Genomic DNA, 21,375 nt, shown 5'->3' with positions numbered 1-21,375 from the left:
ATCACTCCTCACTCTGATTACTTATTTTTTTCTTAATATTCTGCCTTTACATAGAGGTTTGGTTAAGCCTAAAATCCCAGAATTTACCTCATTTCTCATTGTGTGCAATGGCTGAATGTAAAGAGACGAAAAAAATTAAAAAGCTGACAGGGCGGCCGGATGGTTCTGCTGGTTAGAGCATGAGCTCTGAACAACAAGTTCGATTCCCACATGGGCCAGTAAGCTACGCCATCCACAACTAGATTGAAGACAACGAGCTGCTGCTGAACTTCCAGAGGGGCAGCCAGATGGCTCAGTTGGTTAGAGCGCGACCTCTCAACAACATTGCTGGTTCAATTCCCTCCATGGGATTGTGGGCTGCGCCCCCTGCAACCAAACATCGAAAACGACAACTGGACTTAGAGCTGAGCTGCGCCCTCCACAACTAGATTGAAAGACAACTAGTTGGAGCTGATGGGCCCCTGAAGAAACACACTGTTCCCCAATAAAATAACTTTTTAAAAAAGCTGAGAGTTACCTTTTATAAAGGTCAAGGGTAACATTCATTTGTGGACTCATAAAGCAATAGACAAGGTTTCCAGGAAACTTGGGTTCACTCCCATGTTCTCTCACTGTGACAAAGCTTTGAGCAAGTCACTTAACCTCTCGTTCTGTTTCATCTCTCTAATAGATTAGACCACGTACCATGCATGACAGGTCTTTTATTTCTAAACTTTCTATAATTTCATAGTTACAAAAAAATGTAGGCCAGTGACTGAAAATCTGTCCAAAGTACCCAACTGTCACCTATTCATGGAATTACAGACTCTAGGGGTGAACGGTGTGGCCCCCGCCATACTCAGAGGAATCAATGTTGCCTGGAATTTTGTGTTCTGGCCCAATCACTGGTCAAGAGAAAAATGTGAAAAAGATAGCCAACCTTTTCCCACAAAAGGAAGGGGCAAATAATAAAAGAATAGAAATGACGAATAAGCATATTAAAAGTGTTTAATTTTAAGAGTATCAAGAAACTGCAAAATGTAGTGTGATACCACTTTCACCTACCATATTATGGAAACTTTTCAAAACCATGATTACCCAGTGACAGGGTGGGTGCTGTGGGTTAGCCAGTCTTTATACGCTAGTGGGAAGGAAAACTGGCTCCAACATTCCTTGCAATACAAATCAAACAGGCTTTAATCTGCCATACTCTTACACCTTTTACATTAGATTTTATTCTGAGGAAATACCTGTACACACAAAGCTTTGACAGAACTGTTTGTAACCATAAAAATTAGACAGCAAATGCCCATCAATGATGAGACAGATTAGTTTAAAATACTTTTAAATTACTGAAAAATTCTTACTAGTGGAAGTATTCTGTGCAGGGAATCACCTTAAATCTTCTACAATGTCCTACTCATTCTTAGCAAATGACTTCATCTCCTAACTGTCCCCTCACACTTCAGACCCCTCTCACTCTCCTTCTTCATAAACTGACCCACATGCTTCCCAATCTTTTTCTTCTGTCCAAAGCTAACGACTTCATCTGTGTTTTGAATCCAACTTTCCTCTAAATCTTGCATTGTATATTAACTATACCACACACTTCCTTCTTAGAGAACTGGCCTGAACTTAGGCATGGAAAAGAAAGCCCTACTTGCTGTTCCTGCAGCTCTGCTGCCTTCAAGCCAAAATGACCAGAGTGAGCAGATGGGCCAGGTCATCTCACCCAGGAATATGGAATATGACCCAAAGAAAGAGACAACCACCTAAAGGAAGCCAAATAGCAGATCATATAGACTTAGGAGCTACCGAAGTAAACAGGTAAACAAATGAAGAAGGAAAGTATTCAGAAAATAAAGCAGCCAAGAAGAGTCATTCAACCCTTACAGACCCAGAGATACAGAGAACCAAAGACAGACAGAAAAAAAAAAAAAAAAAAAAAGGCTGCCTGAGGGTTTTCTGTAAGTTCTTTCCAGGTTAAGCTGTAGATGTTCTACTCATTCTGATGCAAGTAGCTAAGACAGAAACCATGGCAGATATTGCTGATTGCTCACACAACCTTTAGTCCACCTTATTTCTGTGTCTTCCTGTATTCAGAGAATAGAAAGCTAAAAAGCTCTATTTGTCCAATTCTTTTGTAATTAGAGTTCTGAATGAGAACTATTAATAGTTTCCATCAATAGGATGCACTCATGCAACATTTGAAAGCGAAAGTGAGATGGAGACTATCTTCCTGCCCTTTGGGGCTGTTTTCTGCTGGAAGACAAGACCATAGAATGTCTGTTCTCCAGCTTCTTGTGTGAAGCAGTTTTGACACAGATGCTGAGGAGACCCCACACTGCAGTACGCAGTACCGCTCGTACAGGTAAGGCAGCTGTAGCTTCCGAATGCCTGCATCACAGCTCATTTAGGTTAGTGTTTTCTTAGACAACAGTTCCAGTGACAGCCTCAGTGGCTTCCGGGCAGGGCAGTTCTGCTGTCACCTGGGAGTCATTCCTGGAGGCTCAGCCTGAAGCCTACTTTTCTTCTACCCCATTCAGGGCTTTCATAAGCACCTGATTTCCTGTATTAAAACATTTCTGTCAACAAAACTAGAGTGTTCTGTTTTCTGTGCGGAAGCTCTACCAAAACAACCTCCTAAAACATACAAAAATTTTGTATGATTACAGTATTCAAAGTCAGGGCTTTTATAAACCTGATTAAACAAAGTTTTACATAAGTAACCCAGAGAAAGTCAGAAAAAGAGAAATACTGGGTGAGGTCTAACTTTCCAGAAAGGGCATCACTAAAGTCATCATCATCTATATTCTTAGCACCACTGAGACAGATTAGCTTTTCATATACTGCTTGTATTGTGGTTATTAATCTTTTGTAGATAATGTCTTAAGTTGGCAATATACACTATTCTTGCATCAAGCATGCTCTCCCCCTCCTCGGTCATTTATTCACTGAACACCTCGTTCCCTGTATGTGCCAGGAAGTATTCTGGACATTGAACAAAAACAAACAAACAAAAACCAAAATCCCTGACTTCTTACATTCTAGAAAGGGAGAGATTTTATGAAATGAACTATATAGTATATTTGAGTGCAGACCTAACCTAGATGAGGAGACCCAGCCATACACATGCCTGGAAGAAGAACATTCCAGGGACAGGGAACAGTAAGTGTGAAAGCACTGAGGCAGAAGCCCGATCAGTATATTCATGAGCAGAAGGGCAGTGTGGACCACGGTAAGAGCTCTGGCTTTTACTCTGACAGAAAAAAATAATGGAAGGTTTCAGGTACAGCAATGGCGTGATCTAACTGGTCTGACTTGACTTTTTAAAGATCACTCTGGCAGTTGTGTTAGAACAGACCATAACAGGCAAGAAAAAAAATTGGGAAGAAGATCAACTGGGCAATGACTAGAGTCAACATGAGGACAATTCCAAAGTTTTGGGCCAGATCAAGACAGCAAAGATGGGAGATGGGGAAAACTGCCCAAACAGCAGGTTTAGAGAAGGAAGACCAAGAATTCAGTTAAGACATGGTAATTTGGAGCTGCTGAATGAACAACCACAGATAACTGGATGTACCAGTACGGAGTTCTGGGACAATGTCTTTTGGCCTGAAGTCACCTTTCTGGGAATCGACTTATAGTCAAGACTTAAAACCAAAAGACTAGATGACACTGGCAAGGGAGGGAATGCAAACAGGACAGAGGTTCAAAAACTGAGTGATGTGGGGCAAGCCTACCTCATCTTCTGATTGAAAAACAAAATTGCCCAATGCTATTTCACTTACGCTAATTCTAGTTCTGTTTCTATCCCTTACAATGGAAAGTCCTAAATAATAAAGAAAGACCTGGGGTTGGGATTCACATAGCATATACAACTTCAATTCATATGGCAATTAGCAGTTATACCACACACATAATAGGAGCTCAGAAAATATCTGTGAACTGAATACTTCTTTAAGTAACCCCTGGTTAAAATCCAAGACAGTGATTTGTATTAGAGGTTCTGGTATATTTTCATGGTTTGCAGAAGTCCTTTTCAACGTGCTCTTGAAAACAGGATGATGGAGAAGTAAAATTAGAAGAACATTCATTACATTTTCATATGCTTTTCTAATAACAGCTAGACAGCACTAAAACAGCTCCATGATAATCCTTTTTCTGACCAGCATCATAAAATGATTAGAGGTCTACTAGAAACAGCCAACAACTCATTTAATTACTCTTTGATCACAATCTTTGCAATAATAGTTGATTTTAATTTTTTAACTTTTTTTGTTCTTTTGGTACATTTACACAGACTCTGAATATGTTCAGAATAGTTGATACAGGCAGCCCTCCATATCCACAGGTTCTGCATCAACGGACTCAACCACCCACCAGCAATGTATCAACATTCCTCCCCAAAATGCTCTGCTGTTGCTGACATGTACTACGGAGCTAGTCCTACAGTGGCTGCCCATGTGCTGAACATAGACAGACTTTTTTCCTTGTCATTATCCTCTAAACAATACAGTATAACAACTATTTACATAGTATTTACACTATTAGATATTATAAGTAATCTATAAATGATAAAGCATACATAGGATGTACATAGGTTATGTGCAAATACTATGCCGTTTTATATAAAGGACTTGAGCATCTGCAAATTTTGGTATTTGAGGGGGGTCCTGGAACCAATCCCCCTCAGATACCAAGAGATGTTGAAAATATCATTTATCAGTACAAGATTATATGAAATGTCCAGATACATACAACTGTCAGTTGAGACCAGTTAATTAATGCTATTCTTCCAACTGGGGAAAACAAAAAACAAAAAACTGCAGACCAAGGTGAACTAAACACTTCTTCAATCCAGAAGGGTGCCTCCTTTTATTTGTTGGTAGCTTGTTTGAGTTTGTTCCTTAGGCACAAAAACTTGAATCATTTTCCTTAATTTTTATTATCAAAATTTTCAAATACAGAAAGGACAAAGAATAGTATAGTGAATACCCATATTTCCACTGCTTAGATTCAACAATTGCTATTATTCTGCCATATTTTCATCGTTTTTATGCTGAAATATCTTAAAGCTTCAGATTTCAAGACATCACCATTAAATATTCAGTATGAATCTCTAAAACATTTGAACTTACTCCCCATAATCACAGTATTACCATCACACCTACAAAATTAACAATAAGTTTTCAATGTCATCTAATATTCAGTATGTATTCTATTTCCCACAATTGTGCTCCCCCAAAATTTTTTTTATAAAAGGTTTTTTCAATAAAGTATCCTCTCAAGAACCATGCACTGTTTAGTTATAGCTCTAACAAATGGGACTTGTCTACAGATCTGTCCCTTAGTTCTGGGGTAATAGTAAGTATTATTTGGAACTGATATTCTCCCATACAAAAAATTCAGAACCTTTTAAACTAAAATAATTTAGTATAGATTTGATATGAACACATTTATTCAATCTGAACATACAGCAAATTTAGCCATTTATATATTAAGTTATATACATATATATAACTTAATACATTTAAGTGTTTTGTACATTAACTTAAACATGAAAGTATTTTTACATGTTTTTCCAATTATATTTAGATCTCACAAGGTACAGAATGGTAGCCTTTTACCATACTTCAGATATCTGATAACATTTTCATTGTGAAATTTAAGAACTGCAACTATTTTTTGCCTTTCAGTATGCCTTGTACTTTTCTTGATAACTAGACATGATGTACTGGGTAAAAGTAACTGCGGTAAATAGGCCGTACTACTGTGCTGGTGAGGTGTGAGAGGAAGGGAAGCATTCCATAGCTGTCCGATCAAGTCTCAGTCTTTTACTGAGCCCCTGTCTCTGGATGGTAAACTTCACAAATCTCAGTTTTTCACCCCTTCAGTGGGACAGGATAACTAGAGGAGGCTGGAGTTAGGTATTTGCCTTCCCCCAGTTAAGTTCTAGTTAAAATAACTTCTCCTGAGGGCAAACCTTGCTAAGAAGAACAGAATATCATGGTGTATTTCAGAATGGTTCCTTTTCCCGTTCCCCCCGCCACAAGAACTAGGAGATTTTTCTCCCATCTTCACAGTATTGAGCTCCTGGAGGTAAAACTCACAAAAGTGTGGGACCCATGACTGAGTCCCCCTGGAGTTTTTGACTCAGATTTGTCCACACTAAGCCTCCAGAAATTCGTGAATTACAGTTTAGGTTTTCCCTACTCCAGTGTTGGTTCTCACAGAGCTCTGACTGGAGTTGTGATTCTCCATAAATATATTCACCTGTCTGTCTCTCCAGTTTTGGGGACAGTAGTTTGCCTTGTGACCTCACTTCTCTGATGAATCTAAACAGAAATGTTGATTTTTTTCAGTGTGCTGAGCTTTTTCACTTGCTAGGATGGTGTGGAGAAGTGAAGCTCCTTCCGGTTTTGAAGCCAGGCTGAAAACTGGAAGTCACATCAACTATATTTTTGAAAACTAGATAAACACTTATTTCAGGTAAAAAAACATTTGTTTCCTGTTTTTACAAGCATACTTAAACAACTAAGTTAAAAACAGTCAAAAGTGTAATTGCCCAAATTTGGAACAAGAGATAGAAGCCCCCAAAAAAGAAGGCAATCACCTGATAGCCTCATCTTATCTGTGGAAGTGAAGTCACTGTCTCTAATAAAAAAAATAAATTCCAAGTAACAACTGATTCTCAGTAAATAAACAATAGAGAGAAACTGCCTCTATTTAATAGTTGAGCAGAATTTCCACATGGAAAAAACATTACTTTAATCTGCCAAGGTGGAAGGAGTAATAGCAGCAATAGGCTAGTAATTTTTGCTTATAAAAATAATAATTTAATGAAAATAGAAAAGGAAACCAAACTTGAAGAGAAAGTATATCAAATATTTAGATAGAATTTACCTTTTGTGTACTTCCCACAATAATTACATCAAAATTTAACACCCATAAAGTAATCAATCATAATTTGTCAGTTAAAAAATTTTAAATTTCACAACAATAAAGCTTAGGCAAAATTAAGAGGAAGAAGCAGTTTTTCTTACATCTGAAACCGTGGACAATTCTCTTAAAAAGTAATTGGAAGGAAAACAATCGTTTTTTGCTTTATTTTCAAAATTCAGTTAACAAAGGGCACATTAAAAATGTGCTTATGATAATCTCTTCAACATCTATATCAATATATTCACAAAACTGCCATGTCTTTTAAATGTGTGTTGCGAAAAAAATGTCTCCCTCTGGCATTCAAGCTTTCATCAGCACATATCTGACTTACTCTGAAATCCATCCAGGTGGGCACACAGCATTAATACAGCTTTCTTACTGAATTTTGAAATGAAGTAAGATGAAATGAAATGAATAAAATTTAAAATGAAATGAAATGAATATGGACTGGCAACCTTCCTACCACTACATTACTCACCCCAGACTCCTTCACCTCAAATTAGGAGCACTTGCTAAGTCTGGCCTCAGAGGCTCCGCACGCTTCTTTCTGCGGGTCCCAGGATGGATCCCGCAGGAACAGGGGAGGTCCACAGGAAAGTAGGCATAGAAAGGGCTTAAACCAGGAGCATCTGAAGTTATTAGGGGTTCCTTAAAATTCCTCATCGTCTGCTCGCTCCTACAGACCAAGACAAGTTTCTGATGTGAGAAGAAGCACAATGGCCTTTAGAGTCTGGCAGATTTCAGTTAGAATCCTGGCACCAGTGGCATCTTTAGCCAAGTAAGTAATCTCTCTAAGGTTGGTTCAGTGCTCCCATTTCTAATGTAGGAACCTTTAATATCCTTGACATTGCTGGGGAATTGCATAAAGTACTTATATAAAAGCAGAACACACAAGAGAACTGAGAAAGAGAATTAACATTTGCTTAGTGCGCTGGTCAAACACAGTGAAAGCACAATTTTTCAATTTGTCACCATGCCTCAGTCCTCTTTAAATACCGAGTAAAATGGGTATAGCTGAAATGTTCAGTGAATGAACACTGTACATGGGACTGTATGTTTTATCTTTATCTTCGAAACTCACTCTGCCAGACAGAATAAGAATTAAGAGATTTCAGGAACCTGGCTTTAATTCCACACATTTCAGTTTATCTCCAACCATGCTCTTTTTTTCACTGCTATTCAAAAAGCAGGGTTGATTGTGGGTCTAATCACACAAGATTTAGATTCAAATCCAACATTTACTGACAACCTACTGTATATCAAACTTTGCACAAATGCTTCAGATACATTGTATCATGCAACAGTCATTGTAGACAATCCTATGAACATATAAATGCTTATTAAGGTTATACAAATATAGTACCAAAATTATAGACAGAAAATCATGCTGTCAAGGAACAGCTATTGAGGAATATCTACCTAAATGCCATTCACTATCAGGGACATGATTTTTAACTTTAAGTAGAACAGTTTAAAATGCAAAAACTTTTCTTTATTTCCTTTCATGAAGTCTAACTATTCTGAAGTACTGAAATTTTAGTTTTTGTAAGAATAATTATACAGGGTTGTTGATATAAAAATCATACATATTATTCTTTAAAAACTTTTAAAGCCCAGTAAAAGCTAATTTTAAAATCTAACCACCAACGTAAGATGTGATTTCATACTCTCAAGACTAGAAGATGTACAACCAAATTAAAATGGAGTCACTTATGTCAAGGACAAAATAGAGATAGTCAACACAGTACAGGATACCAGCCAATCCCTAAATACCAAATCTGTTCACTCTCTCAACCTCCTTGTTCCCCTGACTCAGCTACCTTGATCCAAGTAAGAAAGAAGACCACTAGACAACCAATCAGCTGAAAAAGCCAAATAACTTCCCTGTTTATCCCATAAAAATCCCTTAGTCTGTGAGCAACTCGGAACTCATTGATCCCATAGCCTTGAGTTTCCTGGCTTGTAGATTGAAAGCCTACAATAAAATCATCTTTCCACTTTGTTTTATTCAGCATGAAGGGTATGGTTCCTGACAAAGGTATAGTAAGTTGGTGAAGGTCCCTTATTATCTACTGGATCAAGTGCACGTTCCACTGTCTGCTATTAAGTATATTCCAAAACTCTGTTCTGATTTACTTATTCAAAGATATATCCTGCTATCATGAACCCTAGATTGGGGCAAGCTAATCTCTGTTGAGATAAAAAAAAAAAAGTATTGCTCAATAAGAAAAAATTACTGAGAAGACAAATTTGAGACAACCTCTCTTTGATTATGAAGTCTAGATGCCAAAAAGGGCATATTAATAGAGTAGTAACTCATTTTGGCTAAATAAAAAGCCATTAAAATCAGGGAATCTTGCCAAATCTATGATAGGGAAATTCCTTATATGTACAACCACATAAAAATTAATTTTAATTTTTTCAACAAATTTTAAGAAGCTGTAGTAGATATGATTCTACCTTACTTTCTGGAACAGGAAAAGATGTAAGTAGGCATAGTTCTGCCTCAAGCAGTTTACTAAACTGGAAGAGAACCTCAGATATTTAATCCCTGTGAAAGGGTCTCAGGTTGGCTTAGTATTATTTCAACTTCCCCCCAAATAATGATTTCCAAATCCTGGGAGGTGGGCCACTGGTCTCACAACAAAAAAATTCCAATTATCATAGAACCCAAAAGTTATATAGCTCCTTGGAGTTAAAAGTACTTAAGTGGAATTCCTTTGCCTAACATTATGATCATCTGATATATAGACTGTATTTCTATTACATCCCTGTAGATTATCATAGCACCTAGTAGAAGAAAATCCTGCCCCTTCAAGGCACGAAAAAACTAACGTTCTAAAGATGTCATAAGAAAATTTAGAGCTGTGTATAAATCACATCACTTCTCAAGAAAACCAAAATGTTAAACCAAGTGATTTACATAAAGATTTTAAAGTACTCATTAGTATTCTAATCGACTTGGGGGGTTGGGGGGAGGCACCGATCAAGGATTCTTTATCCTTAAAGCCAGGGTCAAGAAGAGCGTTATTTTTGAAAAATGTAATTTCACACCATTAAATTTATTTTCATGAAAGAGGAAAAGAACTTTAGGAATGTATATATTGTAAAGATTTAAATAAAATACTTGAAAAACTTCTCCATAATCTATAGTAACTGTTAATATTGCCATACAAATAAAACAATATACTATTATAGCATTCTAGTTTTGAAAAACAGCTACTGCCCTCACCCCTGATCTCTGGAAACCACTAATCTATTTTCTGTCCCTGTAAGTTTTACTTTCCTGACATTCTACATACTTGGAATAATATATAGATGGTCCATGACTGACTTATGATGATTTGCCTTATGTTTTTCAACTTTCCAATGGTGCGCAAGTGATATACATAATAGATCACATGAGATATTCTTTGTGGTAGACAATTTTGCCAACTGTAGGCCAATGTAAGTGTTCTGCACTTTTAAGGTAGCACCTTTAAGATAGGCCAAGCTAAGCTATATTTGGTAAGTTAGGTGCATTACATGCATTTTTGACTCATGATATTGTCAACTTCTGATGCGTTTAAAGGGATGTAACACCACTGTAATCCAAGGAGCATCTGAACTATGTAGTCTTTTTTGTATGGATAACTTCACTAAACATAACATTTTTAAGACTCATCCAAGTTACTGACAGTATCACTAGTTCACTCCTTTATATTGCAAAGTATTATCCCATTGTATGGACGTACCACATTTGTTTACCTTCACCAACTGATGGTCATTTGGATTGTGTCCAATGTTTAGCTATTATGAATAAAGCCACTATGAACATTCAAGTGCAAGTTTTAGCTGGTTTTACTAAGTTGCAATATTTTATATATATATTCTGAATGCAAGTCCTTATCAGTTTAATATGTTCTCCAGTATGATTTCCTTTTTCATTTTAACATTGCCTTCTGAAAAGCAGAAGTTTTTAATTTTGATGAAGTACATTTTCTCACTTTTATCTTTATGGATTGTGTTTTTGTGTCCTATCCAAGAAATATTTGCTTAACCCAAGATCCCAGAGGTTTTCTCCTATATTTATGTTTTCTTCTGGAAGTTTTATAGTTTTAGCTCTTAAATTTAGTTTTAGCTCTTAAGTTTTATTGCCCATTTCAAGTTAATTTTTGTGCATGGTATGAGGTAAGAGTCAAGGTACATTCTTTTATTGTTAAGACTGTCCTTTCTCTATTGAATTACCCCTTAGAAATTCTGGTAAAAATTAACTGACCTTATATATGAGTCTATTTCTTGACTATCTATCATGTTCCATTGACCTATGTTTCTCCTTACACCAATACTACACTGTATTGATTACAGTAGCTTTACAATGACTGTTGAAATCAGGATGTGTAACAACTCCAATATTCTTTTCCTTTTTCAAAACCGTTTAGATTTGGGGGGGAGGGGGGGGGCTTTGCATTTCTTTATAAATTTTAAAATCAGCTTGTCAATTTCTACCAAAAAATATTTTCTGAAATTTTGACTGGAATCACGTTGAATCTACAGATTAATTTGGAGAGAACTGACTTTATAAAGATTGAGTCTTCTAATCCATGAACATGGTATATCTCTCCATTTCTTTAAATATTCTTTATTCTCTCATCAACCTTTGGTAGTTTCTGGCATACAAACCTTGTATGTATTTGTTAAATTGATCTCTAGATTTTCATATTTGTTATTTAAATGGTAATTTGTTTTCAAATTCTAATTACTGGTTGCTTATAGAAATCATTATTTTTTCTATATTTACCTTGATATCTGCAATCTTCATAAACTCAATTGGTCATAATAGCTTTTTTGTGTAAATTTCTAAAGACTTTCTACATAAATGATCATGTTGCAAAGAGTTTGTTAAATGACTCTTGCATGCATATATTTTGAAAACAATTTCTGTGAGAATGGCTAATTTAAATTGTACTCACTTGACCATCCTAAGTACATCCAAAGCAGTACCCTTTATAAAAACCTACGTGCAATTTACAATTTTTATCACAAATCCACTTGTAAGTATAATAATGGCCCTTAAAGATATCCATGTTCCAATCCCTGGAATCTGTAAATATGTTACCTTCCATGGCAAAAGAGACTTCAGGTGTGTTTAAGTTAAGGACACTGAGATGGTTTCATCCTGAATTATCCAGGTAAACCCAATGTAACCACAAGGGTCCTAAAAAGAGCCAAAGAAGAAGGTGTAATGATGAAGACAGAGAACAAGGGGCAGCGGGGGAGAGATCTGAAGATGACACACTGAAGATGGAGGAAAGGGTCAGGAGGCAAAAATCACAAGTGACCTTTACAATCTGGAAAAGAGGAGGAAATAGAATTTCACCCAGTGCCTCTAAAAGGAACACCTTTGATTTTAGCTCAGTAAGCTTCATTTTGGATTCTAACCTTCAGAATTGTAAAATGATACATTTGTGTGGTTTTAAGCCACTAAGTTTGTGGTAATCTGTTATAATAGCAAAAAGAAATTAATATAGTAGTGATGATAATCTCATGTAAATAAACATACTTCTGCTAGTTTTTTTTGGCACCCTGCACCATCACCACTCCACACCAAAATGAACTTTCAAGAGTAGAAATGCATGAACATCTAGACTAAACCATAATTTTCATGATTTTTTTAATATTGGAAGATAAAGCTATCCTACATACAACTCCCCACAGAATTTCAAAATCTCCTTTATTTTCTTTTCAAGTTTGAATTCCATCTGATTACTGGTCCTTGAAATGCACTCTTTGCAAAAGATCAATGACACACATCTAAAGGTCTCTCATCAGCCACTTCTAAAAGCAATCACTTGGATCTCTTGTGAAATGGAGACCAAAAATTGTTTGGGGGGTGGGGAGGTGGGGTGGAGGGGCACAAGGGGGCCCAGAGAATTACTAAAAAGCTTATAATTCTCTCTCCTTTGGACCCTCAAAATCCTCACATTTACCACTCAAAAATATATGAAAGCATGAAATTAGCACATATTTCCAATAACATCTTATCTAAGCTCTGTTTTAAATAAAATATTTTTAAAAATCATTTCTACATAGTACTATAGCTAAATGCCATTCAGAGTTAACATAACTCTACCTAACATCTTTGGTAGAAAATACTGACATTGATGAATGTATATGGTGATTGAAAATTTAATAGACCTGTAGGTCTCTTCTCTAAAATGATGAATAAAAGGGGTCCTAGTTTTAGTATCTAATTAGAAGAGGTGGTGCTTTCTTTGATTTTACTCTCCTCCAAGAAAGCTTAAAAGAGAAAGTTTCAAACGAAAGGACTCCTCAACCTGTAAGGAATATTCCTGTGAGTTATATGATATAGCTTGAGATAATTAAAGGTAAATTTGCTCAGCAAGACCTAAATCGTCAGTGAAAAGTTTTCAAAAGTATAAAGGCTTGATCGTAATCCAAAGTTCAAAAAGACACAAAAATATAAACCCTCAGTAATTTTTTTTTTAAAAATTAACAATAGTAAATACTGACATAGACGTGACATGAGGAGTTGAAATAACCCTTTGCAGTAAGGCTCAATGAAGACAGGGGCAACTAGTCACCAAGCAAGTCAGAGGCAAAGACTGGACTCAAACCTAGCTTAACCCAGGCCACTGCTCTTTCAATTCTATCATGTTGTTTCTACTCATATGGTTTAAAAAGTCAGAGTAGATGACCAGTACCTGACCTAAGGACATAACTGCAGAAATATAAAACAAAGAAGCAATAAGACCAAAAAACAACAACAAACAAACAAACAAAAAAAACCTACTGAAGGACTTGTCTATAGATTCAATTTGGAGAATATAATGATCAGAAAAAAAATGCTCTTTTGTTATATTGTTACTTTGAAGTTATGGTGGTTCTGCTATTAAATACAAAGAGGTAAGTTTTTAAAACAAAGACACTGTTCACACTGGAACACATTTGGCCATAATCTCTGAGAAATAGACTCATCCAAACAATAAAAATCTTTTCTATCACAAAATTTCAATTGCAAAAGCATGTTTTATCTTTCATGCCAATGAACATGTGGTTAACAGCACTGACTCTGGAAATAAACCTTCTGGGTTCAAATCTTGACTCTACAGTTCAGCTTCCCAGCTCTGTATCATCCCTATAAAGCCAGAATTCCCTCTAATGCTTGTAGTTGCTCCTCTGGAATGCACGTTTGCTTTTAAGTTAGATTCTAGAGCTAGATGAGATATGCTGAGACTCCAACATGTCCTGTGTAACACACTGGGGGAAAATATATATTATCAACTATATTGGGAAGTTCCCAAGACTACCTTCAGGTTCAGTCATTTGTTAAGAGATTCACAAGACTCAATAAACAGTTGTACTCATGGCTATAATTTATTACAGCAAAAACATACCAAGCATAATCAACAAAGGGAAAAGGTGTACGGAATGAAATCCAGGAGAAAACAGGCGCAAATATCCAGGTGTCCCCTCTAAGTGGAGTTGCACTGGACTCACTTAATTCTCCTAGCAATGAGTTTTGACAAGTCTGAGATGGTACCAACCAATGAAGCCCATTAGAAACTCAGTGCCTAAGGCTTTTATTGGGGGCCTGGTCACATATGCAAATACTTGCCTAGCACATATGCAAATTCCAGACTCCCAAAAGGAAAGCAGGTGTTCAGTATAAATCACATTGTTGGTACAGGTTAGGCAGAGTGACTGACTCATTACTTAGGGTGGTGAGACCCTTCCCAAATTCAAGTTCCCTGATGCCAGCCCAGAGCCAGCCTTGCAAGTCAGGCCTGCTTCCAACAGACTAGTAGATCCTTCACAGCACAGCCCTTATCTGCTTGTTCCCTGGTTCATCCCCAGCTCCCAGAAAAGTGCCTGACACACAGCAGCCATTCAAAATGTGTTCTTTTAGTGAAAAAATTCCTGGCTCTATCATTTCCGAGCTGGATAATCTTGGGAAAATTACTTAAGCTCTGTGTGTCTCAGTTACCTCATTTGTAAGACAGGATAATAATATTAACTATCTCAAAAAGTTGTTTTGATTAAATGAATTAATGTGTGTAAAGTGTTCATGACAGTACGCGGCAAGAAGAAGCACTATATAACTTATATGTATATATGTAATGTTATTATTTGCTGGTTTTTCTTTTAAACTTCCAACCTTAAAGTTCTACCTTCTCCAAGTCACACTAAGCTTGCCCATCACTAAACTTAATGAATCTACAGTCTATACATAGAAGGTAACAGATCATTGTTTCATATTTATTGAGAGCCCTAGTTTGTGGGCCATACCCAAAACTTTCTAGCACACCAAACGGTATCTAACATGATACTTTATCTTTGCAGAAACTATTGATTTGCCAAAAAACTTATGTCTGTTAAATCAACTTTTGACAGTGGTCAAAACGTAAGGCAGTTAGTCAACACTTTTGATAATCACAATTTAAACAAAATGGCCTCCAAGTTTCTTTGATTTTCTATTGAGAAATGAAAGGAAAAATGAGTTGATTCTATCTAGTGGAAAGTCCAGTAGTACTGTGTTTCCCAAAAATAAGACCTAGCCGGACCATCAGCTCTACTGCGTCTTTTGGAGCAAAAATTAATATAAGACCCGGTATTATTATATTATATTATATTATATATTATACCAGGTCTTACAGTAAAATAAGACCAGGTCTTAGATTAATTTTTGCTCCAAAAGACGCAGTAGAGCTGATGGTCCGGCTAGGTCTTATTTTCAGGGAATCATGGTAGTAGCAGCAGCAGAAAGAAAATGCTTCAATTTATAAAATGTATAATTAGAATGTCAAATATTTGACTTTTCCTTAAAGAGAGCATGGGTTCAAATCCACATAGGTCAATAAGGGTTATAGATATCTTACACAGCAAGAATTAAGGAGACACACATTTCCTTAACTAATGAAATCAAGTAATGAAAGAATATTAATCTTAAAAAAAAAAAAAAAAAGAAAAGAAAATGAAGAACTGGGAGGGAATAAAAAGAGGGGGACAACATGGAGCCCAAGTTTTAAATTGATGAATCAAAGAGAGACCAATGGTTCCTAGCCCAGCTCTGACACCAGGACTCTGCACATAACCATCAGGGAAAACCTCAAGGTAGCAAAATTACAAAAACAGAAGACTGATCAGACTGAAGTTTACCACTGTGAGGGAACTTTTAGATTGGCAGGTCTCTTTAGATGAATTATAATCACAGATCTTTACTTACATGAATTTATCCTACAAGCATCAATATCATCATAAACACCAGTTTCTCAAAGTGAACTTTACTTTTTAGTATGAATTACTTTAAAATAGGTTTATATAAGAACTCTTAAATATCAAACACTTAATAAAATATGTTCTCCATCCTCACTGCCTATAGTGGACTCTGGGATTGGGTCTCATGACCTCCATTTAAGCATTCTACTATGTGAAGAGGTTGGAAGGTAAAAGACTCCCTTGAAGGCAAAGTGTTGGACATCGGTTTGCCCATTGTTTTGCACATGGAAGACACAAGTGTGGCAAAGACCATCTTCCTACAGTAAGGGCAACTGAAAAAAAAGTCTAACAGACATTGAATGGTTGCAGTAATCCCAGTCCTGGTTCCCTCATCAGCTCACCAGTTTCATGGGTGAGAAGCAGCCACAGAAGTGGAGATAATCGTAGCTATGGCAATAGCGTGAGGCCTTGAAACTAGAAGTCCAGTGGTGGCTGCCTAACTTTTGTTCCTCCAGCCCTTCCAATGATACTGTAAGCACCCTACTTCTTAAAATAGCTACAGGGGTTCTGTTTCCTGCCCCATACCCTGACTTGATACACTGACATTGAGTTCAAGACCTCTTATACTCTTGCTTTGACTACTCTTATAACTAGGTAACTTGTCTGCAATCTCTCACCAATCTAGTTCTTCCTCTGACCTGCCACCACCAAATCTGACGGCGTTAAAAGAAAGCTTACCCAAAAAAGGCCATATGGAAACCTCTTATGTTCTTTTATATACCTGTTGTATCTTACAGACTATATCCTTTGACTCCTTCTCCACCTGGTGAAATCCCTCTCCACCTTCAGAACCAGCTCAAACAAAACTCCTGTGAATCTTCCCCAAAAAGGTCACTCCACAGGCTCATACATGCGCACTCTCTTCCACTATCCCGCTCCCTGCCCTTGGTTCTGCGTTCATTCACATTCATTCATTCCAAAGACATTTGCTGAGCTACATTTACCTACCACGTGTCACACACACTGTGCCGAGGGCTGGGGTACAAGCCAAAACAAGACAGACAAGGCCTCTCCTCTCTTACAGCTGTACCCCAACAGGGATATAGATTACACAATAAATATTCAAAAAATGTTTAATTACAATTGTGGTAAGTGTAATAAAAGATTTAGGGTGCACTTACATGTATAAATAGAAACCTAACCTAATCTGGGAGAATCATTTCCCCTGAAGAGACATTTAAACAGAAACTGGAAGACAGGTAAAACTAATCAGGCAAAAAAAATTGTTAAAGAAATACACAGGCAGAAGGAACAACATGTGCAAAGGCCTTGAGGCAGCATTCTAGGAACTGTGAAGACAACCAATAGACAAAAGTCAGAATGCAAGGGCAACAGCAGCCCAAAATAAGCGGAAAGGGAGGTACTTCTTATAACCACTACTATAAATATCACTTAGTACACTGTTTTAGAATTATTCATTTGCAAAAATGCAAGCCCCACTAAACAAATTCCTTTAGGTCTTACAAATGTCTTTAGCCCCAAAATCCAATACACTGCTTAACAGTGTCCCTCAAGTCAAGATCTGCAGAATGAAGAAACGAGTGTTTGAGAGCAAGGAGCTTATAACCTCTTAAAAGCAGACTTGTGGAACAAAGTGATCTATGGTTCAAAAATCTTAATTTTGACTACCCCAAAACTTTTCGGCAAGAGACACATTTTCATGTCAACATGTATGTATGTGTATGTGTGTGTGTGTGTGTGTGTGTGTGTGTGTATATATATATTCGGAATCAAAGCTAGTATTACTGTGGATGAAACTTTAAATACTAAAAACTAAACTTGAAGTTGGCAACACGCTCTCTCACCGCTCTATAAAATGCCAATAACTAACAGTCATGAATGAGGCCAGGAAGAGAAAGTGCAGCTGCATCTGCCTGTTCTTACTCTCTAGCTGCTCAACAGATTTGGTAAGAGTAGGATCAATAAGAGGAAACTGGCACCTATGCCATCCTTTTCTCCTTCCTTACTTCCTAAATACTGTCAATTCAGAAAACACACACTGGTGACTCAATAAAAAAATGAATGTCAAAATCCAACTGACATACCTGTGCCAACTATCATAAGTCAACACAACAGGGTAATCTCTAGCCCCAGACTAGTTTTTGGCACATTTTCTCAAAAGGCAATCAATGGAGGAAGCATTCTTTGAAAGAAAGAAAACTGAGTTAACTATGAAATAGCTCCAAAAATACATGGAAAAGCTTGGTGTAGTTCATTAGACAGTGAGTAAACATCACTATACTTTTTTGGGGAAAGAGTTTTGAACAGAAATTATTTTTCAATTATTTCTATACCTAAATTACTGAAACTGATATTATTCAATTTTTAATGATTTTATATTTACTACCATCTCTACTTAACCATGTTATTTATTAGTCAAAATACACACCATATAACCTCGGCTTTCTTTTTCTGGCCTTTTTAAGGCCCATTTTTCCAGAGTTTTATTAGTGCAGTGATGAGTGAGCAACTGAGCCTCAATAAAGAACAGTATTCCCCAAAACACACACGCCTAGTCAATATCAGGTAACAATCTTACTACAAAGATTATACAGAATAAATATAAGGTTGGCTCAATCAAGTGCTCATAAAATGGTCTAGTTACAGTAATCCAGTACCTGTTATGGTAATGAAGTAAACTGCTGATGCTGTGTGGCTTAGACAAATCAAACACAAGCCTACTGAATCGTGACTCATTTATACAGCATTGTGGAAGAACAGTAATGCTTCAGGAAAAGTCTAGGACAAATAATGCAGAAATCTTAAATGACATTCCCAAAGACTGACTGACTCCTGTTTTGGAGACCTATTTATCACAGAATAAACAGATAAACCACTTTACAAGATCTTTTCCTAACCACACCAGAGGTTTGTTTTTAAAAATCTGACACATTTCTCCCATGAGATTACTTATAAGACATTAAATATAAATCAGCTCTCCAAATCCAAAACATATAGGCTAAAAATAGTGTATCTATTTCAAAGGCTGAGGCAGAAGCCCTCCAACTGAACAAACTAAAATTGTTTTTTCTTCTCTGGATGTCTAAATGTACCTTCAACGCTTATGGGGCACACAAACCAGGGTCCATATATTCTCCCAAACTAGCTGGTCAGAGAGAATCTAATTATTAAAATTTTCAAGAACAGAAGTCCACCGTTCAAGAGACTCATGTAATGAAATTTCTCTTCATTGTGGCTAATATCGAGACTAAAAAACAATCCTACTATCCTCCCCAATGGTTTTCTTCAGTAAAACTCCAACCCACCAAAAAGGACCACCATACTTTCTCAGGAAGCAGAAGCAAAAGCCCTGTACGACAGCTGTCAGGTGGGCAGGCAGGTAGGGCTGCACCTGGGATACCCAGCATCGGAGCCCCGAGAGAGAGAACCGAGTTACAGGGGAGAGTCGAGGCCGGGACACAGACCTCAGGGTGGCCCCACCTACGGATGTACCTGCGCGCTGAGGCGGGAGAAGGGCAACCCTTTAACCCCAAGCACTGCCCAGGCCGGCGCCCGGTTCCGCGCTTCCAGCCCCGCTCCTGCCCCGTCCCTCCAGTGGAGGGTTCGAGCATCGTGATGCGGGTACTGGCTGAGCTCCGGGTAGAAGTGACTGGGACCAATGACCGCGACCGCGGGCCTGATCTCGCCGCCGCCTTGGGAGGAGGTAAGGGTTGACTTGAACCCCGCGCCCGCCCTCCCGTCAGGGCCGGGGCCGGCCGGGCTCAGCCGCGGCGTCCGCTCGGGCCCCGGGCGCCGCGGCGACGGGAAGGTCACGGGCCGCAGGAGGCCCCGATCAGGGGCGACCACGACGACCGCGCTACCTTTGGCCTCGCAGTCGGCGCAGTACTTGTTGTCCTCCTCCCTCAGCAGCTTGGACAGGATGAGCTGGTGCTGCTCGTTCAGCTTCTGAGCCTTCTCCCGGCAGGAGCGCGTCGCCATCGCGGCAGCGGGGCGGAGAGCCCGGGACAGCTCCGGCGGCGGCGGACGCGGGCAGGAGCCGGGCTGGATAAAACCACCTGGCGCCGCCGGGACCGTGGGCGGACTCAGCCCAGGAAGCCGCGGCGGCCGCGGCGGTAGCTGGAACTCGAGGAGGAGCAACGGCGGCGGTGGCAGAGCCGACGTGTCCCGCCTCCTCGCCGGGCCGGCCCCACACGCACCGCCCGAGCCGGCGGGGGGGAGGGGGAGGGGAAGAGGGCCGGGGCCGTGGCTTCCGGGTGGCGCCGCAGGAAGGAACCCAAACGCCCCGGCGCGCTGCGCATGCGCAGAACTTCCCAGGAAGCCAGTCTACTGGGTTTTTTGCCTGCAAGGCCCTTAGCCCAAGGTGATTCCAGAAAGTTATCTGGCGTTGCCTGCTGTGGGCTTTCCACTTTTCAGCTGTGATTGTCTTTGAGGCCCTGGGGTAAAACCCGCCAAGGGAAGACTTTTTACAAGGAGGCTACTTTCACTTGCTTTCTTGGCTTTTTTCTTGCTGGTACAACATTGGAAATTAAGAAATAAAAGTGATTAGGTGGACTTGTTTATTCATACGATGTTTAGTCTCCTGCAGTTTTGAAATAGTCACTATTTTAGAAGCTAGAGACACACATGGAATAAAATAGACAAAACAGTCTCTTGCTTTTCAGGGGAGAGTAATAGTCTTGTAGTGACATGCAGCGAGGACTAACATTTATTCATTACTCTGTGCCATGAGCTATTAACTCATTTAGCCCTTATCACAACCCTATGATACTATTATCCTCATTATACAGGTAGGAAAGTGAGGCATGGAGTTCAGTACCTTGTCCAGTGTCATGCAGGGTCTCTGGTCCCGCTCCCCACACGAGAACGCAGGATATGGTGAGGCCAAAAAGGAACACCCACGGAGCCACGGATGGGGGTTCATACCACTATTTCTTGCTGGCGGCGGGGTTGGAGAGGCAGGAAGCAGGAGCAACACGATCTGCAACCCACCACCCGCCGCCCGCTTCTCTGCTAACCAACGCACCAACTTGCCTGCGTAGCCACGGCAGTTATATCAGTGGCTAATGGCTAACGAGTAACAGCTGATGGCCAACTAGTCACAGCTGATGGCCATCTACTACCCGAGCCAGCACCTTTCCTCGTGAGGCTGAGAACCTGGAAACTGTTCTCTGGGACTCAGTCCCCACACCCAGGTTACAGAGTTACTCAGTG

At 38.8% G+C, this 21,375-nt stretch overlaps 1 protein-coding gene across 2 annotated transcripts in view; it reads right to left on the bottom strand.

Moving 5' to 3' along the window:
• The window catches only part of SMAP1 (small ArfGAP 1), a 131,322-nt gene extending 110,918 nt beyond the window's left edge, over positions 1–20,404 (bottom strand). Inside the window, exon 1 of one of the 2 annotated variants that reach the window (XM_019749321.2) lies at positions 20,025–20,404. In XM_019749321.2, coding sequence (XP_019604880.2) covers positions 20,025–20,142 — 118 coding nt within the window. In that variant the 5' untranslated portion in view covers positions 20,143–20,404. The remainder of the gene's footprint in view (positions 1–20,024) is intronic. The other variant, XM_019749322.2, reaches the window with a different exon arrangement.
• Positions 20,405–21,375: the final 971 nt, after the last annotated feature.

The sequence above is a fragment of the Rhinolophus sinicus genome, linkage group LG05, assembly GCF_036562045.2.
Source record: "Rhinolophus sinicus isolate RSC01 linkage group LG05, ASM3656204v1, whole genome shotgun sequence".
Lineage (NCBI taxonomy): Eukaryota > Metazoa > Chordata > Mammalia > Chiroptera > Rhinolophidae > Rhinolophus > Rhinolophus sinicus.
This window is presented reverse-complemented; position numbering and strand designations above follow the sequence as displayed.